Source organism: Plectropomus leopardus, chromosome 8 (genome assembly GCF_026936395.1).
Source record: "Plectropomus leopardus strain MGB_pleo_1.0 chromosome 8, ASM2693639v1, whole genome shotgun sequence".
NCBI classification, from domain to species: Eukaryota; Metazoa; Chordata; class Actinopteri; order Perciformes; family Serranidae; genus Plectropomus; species Plectropomus leopardus.
This window is the reverse complement of record NC_142183.1, coordinates 8151112-8163893: the sequence shown is the minus strand read 5'-3', so window position 1 is coordinate 8163893 and position 12782 is coordinate 8151112. Positions and strand designations below refer to the sequence as shown.

Sequence of the window (12782 nt, the reverse complement as noted above, 5' to 3'; positions counted from 1 at the left end):
CAATCATCACAGTCTGTCCCTGTTTGCTACACACAGCACACCAGTCATTTTATTGTCTTTTTGCAGTGGAGTTGTAAATGGTTAACTGTTACTTCTTCAGTTAGTTACACAATTTGGCCTATAGCTTAATTTTGCAACCCTGCGCACCACCTGGGTTAGGTGGGAGTTAGGTAGCGGTGCCGCTCACTCTGCAATTACAACTGATAATGCCATGCCAACCCATGGTGGCGTGACAGTGTTGCTGCAGAAACATTGTACACACCGCCCAGTCTTCTCCCACATAACCGATGAATAGGTGGCTTAATTTTGAGCCACAAAACCCCATCAGCATTAATCAGCAGCAACTTATTAGCAACTATCTTTTTTAAGACACATAAAAGCTTCAAAGTTTGTGAGTGGTGTAGTAACTGACGTATTTTATGTCGTAGAACAAAACGTGAAAGTCTCCTCAGCTCACAGACCGTATTTCAGGCTTCTAACCAAAGACGCATTCAAAAAACTCACTGACTTTAAGATGAGATACCGGAGATGTAAAAATGCTGACTTATTTCCTGTTTTAGGATTCATTACTGAAGCAATCTATTAGCTGCCATATGCTGCTGGTCATACAGGACAAAGTAAATCTGATGTAGTAAAGCAGCCAATTGTATTAAACTGTGCATGGGTGATTTTATTACTCATTAATTATTCAATTTGCTTGTATAATGGTGTTTTCTCATCTTTAAAAGTTACATAAATTTCATCTCAGTTCAGCCAACAAAAAAAGACAAAGTCCATGAAACCAAACAGAAAACAGCTTGTTTTTACATAATAGGTTGTCTCTGTTTTATATTTGACCATGATATTTATTAAAAACTGCAAAGAAGAAGGGAAAATAAAAATATATAATCATGTGAGAATAGAATCTGGAAGTGTAACACTAGGAAATCATTGGCAGTGTTTTTTGAAAAACAAGGGAATGCAGGAAATACTAACAACCTTATTGTCCTTTAATTCCCGCTGTAGGACAAAAGTGATATTTTGAAGCCGAAATATGTGCATTTCATACAGCACTTAGAAAAACAACACTGCCACACGGACCCGGCAGCCCAGCAGATGTAGAAAGGCACCGTAACAATTATACTAATTGTTCATTTAGGCTGTAAACAAAACTGCAATTAACGGCAAAACAGATGCACATAAACAGGTTATTTTTACTCCACCTTTTACCCAGGAGAGAGGCTTATTGATTAGCATTTAAAGCATGCCAACGTCTGTTTAACTGAATGCTGAATGAAATCAATGCCCGAAGCCGCGCCGCCTGTTTATCTGGGAAAAACAGAATCCGTTCAGGTGGAAGTTTTCTTGCTTGGTGTCAAAGACATTTACGTAGGAGATACAAGACGTTATTATTCAAATCTGCTTCAAGTAGCGGCCCTGACAAACGGAGGTGCCAGTCAGGCGGTGGGATTAGTTTCAGGTGTGTCATTTATGTGAGGTGCAGAAACGCTACACAGCTGAGATATTTCTGTTATTTTCTGCTTTTCTGCTCCACTGATAAGGGAAGTGTATTTGCAATTGGATATCTCAGTCTAGCAGCGTTTGTGACTGTGAATGCCAGAGGTTTTTTTTTTTTCTTCCATTTGGTGATAATGGCCAGGACTGTCAGCCATGTTAGGGTTGTTAGCGACAAATTATAATGTCTGAATATAATGGTAGATTTGTGTAGTTTGGATATATTACATTTGTGATTGTCTTATCTCAGATTGTCACACTATTGGTCCATTTAGGAATTACAAAATAAAAGTGAGAACAGAAAAAGACAGTGAGTCATTTTAAAACTATAATACAAAAGGCAAAACTTTTTAGAAGAACTTGTTTCAGAGACTTTTATTGTGCTTTTTTGTTTGACTTATATCTTTCTCCCAGTTGGAGCTCATGATTTGTGTGTCTCTCTGCAGGTCATTACAATTGGCAGACATGTTAAAGGCTACCACTACATTATAGCCAATCTGGTAAGTCTACACAACTTTTGCATTTGGTTAAGGACTGTGTAATCAGCTATAATGTTTCTGAAGTCCCCGAGAGATAACATTTGCTTTGTTTTTAGGGTTTCATTGATGGGGATCTATCCAAGATTCAGTATGGTGGTGCCAACGTGTCGGGCTTTCAGATTGTCGATTTCGACGATCCTCTGGTGTCGAAGTTTGACCAGAGATGGGAGGCCCTAGAAGAAAAAGAGTATCCAGGTGCAGACAGTAAAATAAGGGTGAGTTTAAGCATTAATGTAAACGCACTCAAACCGTTAGCGGACTGTGAGACAAAGGGCACAGATTTTCAGAAATCCCCACCACCTCATTTTTTGTTGTTGTTCGCATCTCATTGTTAATTTGAGGCAAATTTGTGTAACTTTGAGGTCATTTTGTGTCTCTTTAAGGCCAATTTGTGTCTTTTCATGGTCATGGTCTTTTTTGTAATTATTGGGTGTTTCTTTGCAGCTCCTTTGCATGTCTTTTTTTGGTCATTTTGTGTCTCTTTGTGCTTTGCCCATTTTTTAATAGTTTTTTTTTATAATAGTGTGTTTCTTTGACATTCCTTTGTATCTCTTTGTGTTCAATTTGAGTCTCTTTATGGTCGTTACATGTTAATTTGGGTCATATTTTGCAGGAGAAGGCCAGAGGGGCCCCTGACACTTTGGGCCCTTGGGCCTGTGCCCAGTAGGCATGTTCAGTAACCCATCCATGCATGAAACACACATAATCTTTTCTCTCCTTATTTTCTTTTTCTTTATTTATGAGATAGGACCGCTGATTGAAAATGTCTCTGTAAGCACTGAAATGTGCCTCAGCTGCTCTAATGCCAGTAAATGACTTTGTCCACAATCTGCATCACCCAACCTCACAGCCACACATACACACTGTGTGCATTATTAAACACATCTCTGGCTGAAGATGCTTATGCACTGTTGCACAATCACATGTACATTTTCCCATGAGCTAAGTGCAAGCATGTTTAATACAAATCATGTTATTTCATTTGCACGGAATTTAAATGAAATTAAGATGTTCTGTTATTGAACTGAGAAAATGATTTATTACATTTACTGCCTATACTAGCTCTGTCGGATAACCAATACAGTATCCTATCTCTCAGAACTGAACTCTCCTCCCACACTTTGCCTTCAAGAGACACTGTAAAGAATTCACATTTGAAATATCAGCCATAGCCGAAAACATTCTCCCACCTTCTGTCTGCACAATTGTCAAAGTTCAAGATCTTTTTTTTTATTGCCACACAGCCGGGCTGCTGCAAGTGGTTTACGTCTGGGTGAAAAATCACTCTGACATTTACAACGCAGAACAAACTAGTGCAGCACTGAACATAAATACCACAGAAAAAATGAAAAGACCACCAGACATATAATATGCACTCTAATTAGGACAAGATGCTTAAGGGAGGATAATGAACAGGAGGTGTGGTGTGTGTTTTCAGAACTTCAGAGTGTAGTTTATTTTCAAAGTGGCTTGTGTTGGTCATCCTGATTTGTTTGATGGGCACATTTAACGTTAGAACTATAATGACTCTTTTTGTCAACTTATTGTTCTTGTTTTAATTATTCTCCTTGTTGATGAGGAGAGATTGTGTTTGTAAATTGTGTTTTAATTCCATGGTTTGACTTGAGGCACAGACTTGACACATTTTATTTAGTTTGCCTCAAACCATAGCAGAATTATATTTAGAGTCATTAATGTTGTTGAGACAAGTCACAAAGTCGTCTGCAGTGATGCAAAGCATCTGACTTGTGCTAATTGAGAGCCGACAGATTTGCTGTTTTTGCCCAAATGGAACGAAGTTGTTGGGAAATCTATCCACCCTTACATGTGACAAAAAAATAACTATTTCCTGGAGTCTTTCACCACTGTTAGATCTAGCTTTCCATATCTCTGGTGCCGTTTGGTTTAACATAATCTAGCAGCTCTACTGGTAAACATGAGCACTCTGCACTGTCTGCAGTTTCCTGACATCACGTTTTGTCGGATCAGTGACGTGAAAATACAAAACACTTCCCTGCAAATATTTCATATAAAAAGTATTAGAAGTGGCAGTGGTGTGAATGTATGACAGCTGTAAAACTTGTTAAAGAAAAGGTTTGAATAAATTTACCATTAGCCGGTGGTGATGAAAAGTTGCAACAACGACTGCGATCCCATTGACCCAGAGCACTGTCTGGCAGTCCCGCTGATCTAAGATGGTGTAAAGTCTAAGTCTCTGGAAGCAGTTTTATTGAGTTTCGATTTAGTGAAATTCTCTGACTGAGTTCTCTCTGGTAAACAGTTACAGAGTGTATTTGTCTTTTCTTGTAAAAGGAAAGAACGAAAGGAGTGGATGGGGTATGTGCTGTCTTTGTCAAGGTTTGCCATCTTGGTTCAGACTGCAGAGCCTCCATGTTATTGCTTTGAAATCCTCATAAGTGTAGGCACAACATGATTTGTTGATGCCTTTATTTGCATTGCAAAGCTCAGAAAAATGGGCGCTGTCACAGAAAAAAACTGCACTTTCTTGCTGTGAAATGATCTGTGAGAGTAGGCTTTTCATGACAAAAACAACAGTTTGAAAATCGTGCAAATTAACTCCACGAAAAAATGCCCTGAAATAAAAAGGCCTTTAAAGTTCAAGTATTTGCCACTGTCAATGCCAGGGGCAGATTTCCAGACAATGGACCCTTGAGCACAGATATGCAAAAGGATCCCCACCTCTCCTACAGCTGAGCAGGCGACACAGACTTTATAGCTGTGAAGCCTCTTTTTATGCCGTTGTTTTGCATCTCTTTGTAATTTTAATGCATATTTTTCTGTTCTTGTGTCTTTTTGTAATGGTTTTGTGCCTTTTTTTAGTCGTTTTATGTGTGTTTGTGGTTGTTTTTGTAGGTTTATGTTTTGTCTCTCTGCATTTTCTATGCATTTTTTTGTGTCACTTTGAATCTCCTCCTGGTCGGTACGTTACTTTGGGTTACATTTTACAGCTGATGGCCAGAGAGTCCCCCCTTATACTTTTGGCCCCTTTGCCATTCAGTAATCCCTCTATGGTCAGTGCTATACCTTAAAAAACAGATATATCTTTAAAGGCAAAGATTGAAAATTCTCAAGATTTCTAACATATCAGAAAATACCAGAGCAAATAAAATTTACTGTAGATTTTAGCAAATATTACTCAGTTAGCTGTAAAAGTTGTATTCATGTTGGGACTGTATTCGGCTTTGGATTTGGAGCTTTTGTGAGTATTAATGGTGCAGGACACATACAGGTTAAACTCAAGATAAACTGCAATGCCCATGTGCAGTTTATTACAAAACGAAGGAACATATGAGCGCAACTGAATGGCTGATTAAAAAGTTTTAACAGTTCTTGAAAAACCATTGCACATTAATAGGCTATATCATGGATGGTTAACATTATGGTTAGGAGTTAGGGTTAGTTTGATGGACTCCTGCCTCTCTGACAGCCCTGTTCCCAATATCTTTTCTCATATAGTACACATCAGCGTTGACTTATGACGCCGTTCAGGTGATGACGGAGGCTTTCCGCTACCTGCACAAACAACGCATCGACTTCACCAGGAGGGCCAACAATGGAGACTGTCTGGCCAACCCCGCCGTTCCCTGGGCTCAGGGAGTTGAGATCGAGCGAGCACTCAAACAGGTAACACTGTGCACTTACACACATCTTTTTGTTGGTGAAGACTTGTTGCCGTGGAAACAGCAGATCTCCAATAGAAAATGCACACAACGCCCACAGAAAGTGCTTCGCAGAGATTGATTTAAGACTGATGTTTTCACCCTGCATGTGGACGCACACAGATGCACTGACAGAGGAACAGAGGTCTGCCCACGGACCTCATGGTTTATGGCTTTGAATCAAGACAAGATTAGCTTCACTCCTGCTGAGAAATTAAGCATGGCAGCCAAACTGAAGCCAAAGTGCTATTCAGGTTACAATGACAAGTTCTGAACTTGGAATAAAAGTCAAAATAGGAGCAATTCTGCCTTTCTAAGTCAACTGATAACAGATCTAAATAGAAACTCTGGACTTCAGATATTCATATTCAGAGAACGTTTTTATCTGAAATTATATCATGGACACTACCGTCAGTATCTGATGAGATAAACTCAGAGTAAAGGTCAAATACGTGAAATATATTTTAGAAGGACAAATGTTTTATGATGTTGAACCAAGAGTTTAGGGTCATTATTTTTAATTGCCATAAGACCAACTGACAGGATGCTCAAAAGTTTCCCTATATCTTTATCTACAACTGTGACTTTGTAAAAGTCTCTAAACTCTTCCATAAGGGACAGTAGAGATGCGTGTTCATAACCAAACTGTATCCAGGGTGATTTAAGTAATATCTCAGAAAACCATTCCAAAATGGATCAGTACTTGGATATGATGCTATCACTTGGTACCAGAGTCAGACAAAGTCAAAGTCTTTGCACTCAAGTACCAGGTCAAGACTGAGAAGATGAGAGAGATGACTGGACGCTCTCCAGGCTGTGATCAAACGAAGATCAAAAACTTGCGTCGGATGCTCGTGGAAAATGAGAACCAACAGCATAAACAGGAAGGAAATTCAGGCACTCCAAAAATGTGAAAAACATGAAAAAATAGGGAGGAATTGCATTAAAAAGCCTCTAGTTAGAGGTTAGTTAGTTAGATGTTTTTACATCTCCGTCTATAAAGCCAATTTGTTTTTACATACCGCAGTTTTTTTTTGTTGACCACCGCATAGTTTTGGAACGTAAACCAAAGTTTCTTTGGTATAATTTTTCCAACTTTAGCTCAGTAATGTAATGTTAGATCTTCATGGTTCTCTCCTGTAACTTGACTGGATTCTGTCTGATTGCTTTAAACAAAGTGGATCTGGGGAATTAAGTGTGGACTTAAGGAAATGAATAAAAATTAATTGATTTATGGCACACTTTTTAAATAACTTACCTTTTAATTTGAGGTTTTGGGGGAAGGTATCAAGTATTTTCAACTCTAAATTAGGACTCAAGTCCAGCCGTTGGTGGAAAAGTCCAAGTCAAGTTTCAAGTCTTTTTTAATTTTGTTCAGTCTGACTCGAGTCCACACTTACTCTTAGGACACAGGACATCTAGATATGCATTATACAAGACAAGGAATAGCTTTCTTTATCCGCCACATGAGAATAAGGCAGGGAGTTTTTGGGTCGGGATCAAACATGTCAGATGATAAGCCCGTGCTTTATGCTCATTTCCTTTAAGAGAAATGAAATCCATTCGACATGTTTTTTTAGGCTTCAAGGATACAGCCAATGTGTTTTGTGTAGAAATGCTGCATTTAAACAAGAAACAAACAAGAAAACTCCACAGGATACCTTTAAGCCTCCTTCTGGTCCTTCCTGCTTGGCCTCTTTTGTTATTGAAGTTAGCTGCCAATAAGAGAAGAGATGGAAAAATTTTTTCTAGTTTTTCAGCACACGCTGTGATCTCCTCTCCAATCTGGACACAGATATTTTCCTTGTCTTTCTGCTTTTTTGTATGCTATCTTGGCATGAAACCCTGATTAAAGTAATTTAGGATCATGGCATTAACGTTGTAGAAGAGGACAGAATCACAGGACATCCATTTCCACTGTGCCTCATGGCCAATTAGAGTTCAGAGACTTCTCCCAAATACCTGTTTTAATCAGAGCACAGTGTGATGGATTATACAAAACACAAAAACAAGCTGTTGTCATGTCATACTGGACATGCTGGGAAAGCCAGTTTTGCAGATGCCATTTTGTTACAGTTTGATTTTCTGTCTCTCAGGTGCGAGTGGAAGGCCTGACAGGAAACATCCAGTTTGATCAACACGGCAAACGAGTCAACTACTCAGTGAACATAATGGAGTTAAAGACAAACGGTCCTGTAAAGGTGAGCATCTGCACAGTGCCCCTCTGCAGAGATGGAGTTAAATACATCTGTAATGTAATATTTGGTTTGCTTTGATCAGATTATGTAAGGCAGCTCTCTTACAGTAGCACTCAAGACTAATTGTACGCATTGATATCATATTATATCCTAAACATGAACAGGCTCAGTGACCACAAACGGCAATAAAAAAAGGCACAGTTTTACAAAAGAAATCGTGGCAGTGAATGTTTCTACAAATCACAGATACACTACATGAGAATATTTCATATGTATCATATCAGCGTTTCTGGATTGAAGTATTACATGAGTAACTTTGTTCATGACCAAAAAACCTCAAAACTGGTTGCGTTTGTAGGGACACCTTGATGTTTTTCCAGCAATTCTTCAGGCATCAATCACGGGTGGGTTTTTTTTAGCAAGCTATTGCTGTTTTTCTGCAGGGAATAGTGCCAAAAAAATTGGTTGTTTTTTACCAAGCCATTGTTTTATTTTCTGCCAGGACAGTGTCACGAACAATGGCTATTTTTTACTGAGACATCGCTGTGTTTTTTCCCCTGTTGTTGCAACTAAAGTGGTTGTTTTTTATACCAGAAACATTGCTAAGTTTCCGGGCAAGGTTGCACCCCCAAAACCAGGTCTTTTAAGACGAAATATGATTTTTCTTTTAATCATAACCAAGTGATTTCTGTGCCCAAACCTTACAATATTAACCACAGTGTTGTTGAAACATAAGGTTTCAATGTATTTGCTACATAACGTACAAATGTTACATGTTTGTGGTTTGCATAAATATACAATAGCACACTGTTTCTGTTGATTGGGTTGAAAAGAAGAGGCTAAAAAATCATGGCAACCAAAAAAAAAAAAATTATGTTGTCAGTGTTTTCAGCATGTGATGTTGAGACAAAGAGATGCTAACCTCCCAAAATGTAAAGCATTCAATTTAAAAAGGAACATTTATTTCACATTCATGCTCTTTCACATTTGAAAGAGCTTAATAACCTCTCAGAATTAAAAATGTCTATCTTGCTGCCTAATATGTATTAACATCATGTCATACCGTGAAGGACATTGAGTGACCAGGACAACAGCACAACACAAGCATATATTTACCTATTTTAGTTTATATAATGAAGTGTTTATGTCTATATATTTTTGTTTCATGTCAATAAAGCATACTGAAGTTGAAAAACTGTTAATTAAAAATGGATGTTATTGTGTTTCCTCCTGACAGATTGGATACTGGAATGAAGTTGACAAAATGGCTGTTACCAAATCTGATGTCTTTGCAAACGACACAACGGGAATGGAAAACAAAACAGTTATTGTCACCACCATCTTGGTAAATATTATAATAGATGATTGCATAACTAAGTATAAGCTGCTTGAATTGTATTTCCAGTGTCTCCACTCTGGTGTGAAGAAGCCGGGCAAACAGTTAGCTCCTGGTCTTACATATGGCGCCAAAATTTTTTAATGCCAAGGACAGCTTTAATGTTTTTTATATATTTGAACACACTAGAACTACACTGAATTTGCCTAAAAGTTTGTAGCACTTTTATTTTCAATTAAGGAGAGAAACGTTTTTTTTTCTTTTTTTTTCGTTGTAGCACATCACTTCTTTATAAATCTTGTCTTTAGATTAAAAATCAAAATAACATCAGGTCATTAATTTCTCACTACAAGTACGTCCTTTGTTTAAGACCAGTGTCCTCTTGTATTCATAATGACCTGTCAGCCTGGTGCGAAACGCTTGCTTTTGAAGCTGCTTTTAACATTGTAATTCAAACCTCTCGTGCTGAGCAGTGTTTTTTGTCTCTGTCCTTCAGGAAGCTCCGTATGTAATGCTGAAAAAGAACGCTGACCTTTTTGTAGACAATGAGCGCTACGAGGGTTACTGTGTAGATCTGGCTGCGGAGATAGCGAAGCACTGTGGCTTCAAATATCAGCTGAAGATCGTGGGGGATGGGAAGTATGGAGCCAGAGATGCAGAGACCAAAATCTGGAATGGGATGGTTGGAGAGTTAGTGTACGGGGTGAGTTGTCTTTAAAAAGAGGTAAATTAAGTCACTGATCAACACCGCATGCCACTTATTCTTGTTTTTCCTTTTTATAGAAAGCAGACATTGCAGTGGCTCCTCTGACCATCACTTTAGTACGAGAGGAGGTGATTGACTTCTCCAAACCATTCATGTCTCTGGGAATCTCCATCATGATAAAGAAGCCTCAGAAATCCAAACCAGGAGTCTTCTCTTTCCTGGACCCGCTGGCCTACGAGATCTGGATGTGCATCGTCTTTGCCTACATCGGCGTCAGTGTAGTGCTGTTCCTCGTCAGCCGCTTCAGCCCGTATGAGTGGCACACTGAAGAGTATGAAGACGGGCAGATCCAGACCAATGAGTCGACTAACGAGTTTGGCATATTCAACAGCCTGTGGTTCTCCCTCGGAGCCTTCATGCGCCAAGGCTGTGACATCTCACCTAGGTAGGTCAGGAAACAACTGCCATATTTTTCTCTGTTTAATTAACCAAAGATAATCTGTGACTTCATGCATAATAGCTTGGAGTGTAAGTGTATTTTTTTTTTTTACTTTTTATAGTAACTGTTACAGAGGTTAGTTTCAAGGAAGTATCTGTATAATGAGATATAATCAATAGACAAGGAGGATGGTTCACTTAAGCCACTACCCCGACATTTTTGTAAGTGTGGAGACATTATCTGTGCAGCACTGAGTCCAAGACAAATTTTCCCTGCCGGGACAATAAAGGGTATCGTATCGTATCGTATTGCATCGCATCGCATCGCATCGCATCGCATCGCATCGCATCGCATCGTATCGTATCGTATCGTATCATATCGTATCGTATCATATCTATAGCCACAGGTCTGAATTTTAACTGTCCAACACTTTTTTTCAATGAAAGTCTCTAAACCTAATGACTCTTAGCCACAGCTGTACTTTCAAATCACTGCTAAAAAGTTAATGTTAGTATTATCACATGCTACACGTTGGCATATCAAACTAAAATACTAAATTTGAGCATGTTAAAATGTTAGTGTGATACGTTAACTCACATGCTTAACAACAGCATGGTACCACCCAGTAGTTTTTTCACATAAATGTTGACATAGTAACTTGCTAGCTTGCGATGCTAGCATATAACAGAAAATCTCTAGAATTCCTTTCAAGAATCTGTGAAACTATTACAAAAGTCAACATGAGATAACTGAAATCTTTTTTTGATGGGAAAGAGTTTTTTTAATCAGGTCTGTACACTGCAAAATTTTGAGTGTGCTTTGGTTATTCACCCTTTCTGTTTTTTTTTTTTCACAACATTAAGTTCAATTTTGATGGGAAAATATTGAGACCAATATGGCATTTAATTATTCTGAAGCCCTTTCTGGTGATTCTAAGGCAAAATATGAGAAATAACCAATAATCAGCCTTGAATCATGCTTTAGGTTGTCTTATATGATACCACCACCTTCATGCCAAAAACTGAGTAAAGTATGAATATAAGTAAAGTATTTAAAACTAGCCAAGTCTTGGTCTATAATGACCACCAAAATGCAAGATCAAACACACAAGCTTGGAGTTTCACTGTCATACCACCATTATATGACCTATTGAGATTAATTTTGTTTATTATTATTACCTGTTATTAAATGGGTAGAGCAGACATATGTGTTATTTGAATCAGAATCCAGTTTATTGCCAAGTAGGTTTTCACATAGAAGGAAATTGCTTTGGTGCATTGGTGATTAAGTGCAAACCTAACTTGTGATAGCAGACACGTTAGGTTAGAGTCACGTATTCAACAGAGATGAATCAATATGTCTTCTACATCTCATCCTGATGATGTGAGGGGTGTCAACATGACTCCAAATCAGGAGACAGTGTTAGCCCATATATTGTTATAGGATGTTGGTATATATCCTCCAGCTGAAGCAGAGCTGTTCTTTTATTTAAAATATTTGTTGAGCTTGTTTGTTTCCCGGAGGCATGTTATTAAACCCCAGACAGAACCTCAACATATTACTTTAAGAATGGATTTAGGAGTATTGCACACTGCAAAGGGTGCATAATCTTCACGAGTCACTGACTGCTGCGATGATATCAGGGGAAAGAAGAGGGTGGTTTCTTTAGATTTGTTTGTTTGTTGGTGCATTCTTTAAAATGTGTAGGACTTTGACAAAACCAAAGGAAATCAAGCATCTATCCCATTTGATGGAATGAGTTACAGGTCAAATCAAGATGAAATTTGTCATTGATTGGGTCAAAGAGGGATATAATTTGTGGGAGCCATTATGTTTACCTTCAAATCCCTTTTTTGTTAAATATTATCAGTAATCAAACATCGACTCAACAGTTGTTGAGCAGTCCTTTAGTAATTCAAGGTGGATGACTTCATTTGCTTCAAAATACCCCCCCAAAAAAGTGTTTTAACATACATGAAACTTCAAATCCTGTTCACTCATCTCGCTACAGCTGCAGAATGTTTTGTTGATACTGTATGATTTATTAAAATAGTGTGAAGTACAGTTCAATGACTAAAGAAAAACACACGGGAATCATTTTTGTTGTTTTTCAAACAGATCTCTGTCTGGGCGCATTGTTGGTGGCGTTTGGTGGTTCTTTACTTTAATCATCATCTCCTCCTACACGGCTAACCTGGCTGCTTTCCTGACTGTCGAGAGGATGGTCTCTCCCATTGAAAGTGCAGAGGACCTGGCAAAACAGACTGAGATAGCCTATGGGACTCTGGACTCTGGCTCGACCAAAGAGTTTTTCAGGGTAAGAGATACTCTCTTTGTATTCTACAACTGTGGAAACAAGTCTTTAAATTTTTAGCCATTGCAGCTGAAAT

The 12782-nt window shown here is 38.4% G+C and overlaps 1 protein-coding gene across 5 annotated transcripts in view; it reads left to right on the top strand.

Moving 5' to 3' along the window:
* Positions 1–12782, top strand: part of gria2b (glutamate receptor, ionotropic, AMPA 2b) — a 64546-nt gene that overhangs the window by 42826 nt on the left and 8938 nt on the right. For all 5 annotated transcript variants that reach the window (XR_015777204.1, XM_042492837.2, XM_042492836.2 and 2 more), the window contains exons 5-12: positions 1941–1994; positions 2090–2248; positions 5511–5678; positions 7810–7914; positions 9149–9256; positions 9744–9950; positions 10031–10398; positions 12511–12709. Coding sequence is in view for 4 of the 5 variants with exons in the window: in XM_042492837.2 (XP_042348771.1) it covers positions 1941–1994; positions 2090–2248; positions 5511–5678; positions 7810–7914; positions 9149–9256; positions 9744–9950; positions 10031–10398; positions 12511–12709 (1368 nt within the window). In the remaining variant the exon portion in view is untranslated. The remainder of the gene's footprint in view (positions 1–1940; positions 1995–2089; positions 2249–5510; positions 5679–7809; positions 7915–9148; positions 9257–9743; positions 9951–10030; positions 10399–12510; positions 12710–12782) is intronic.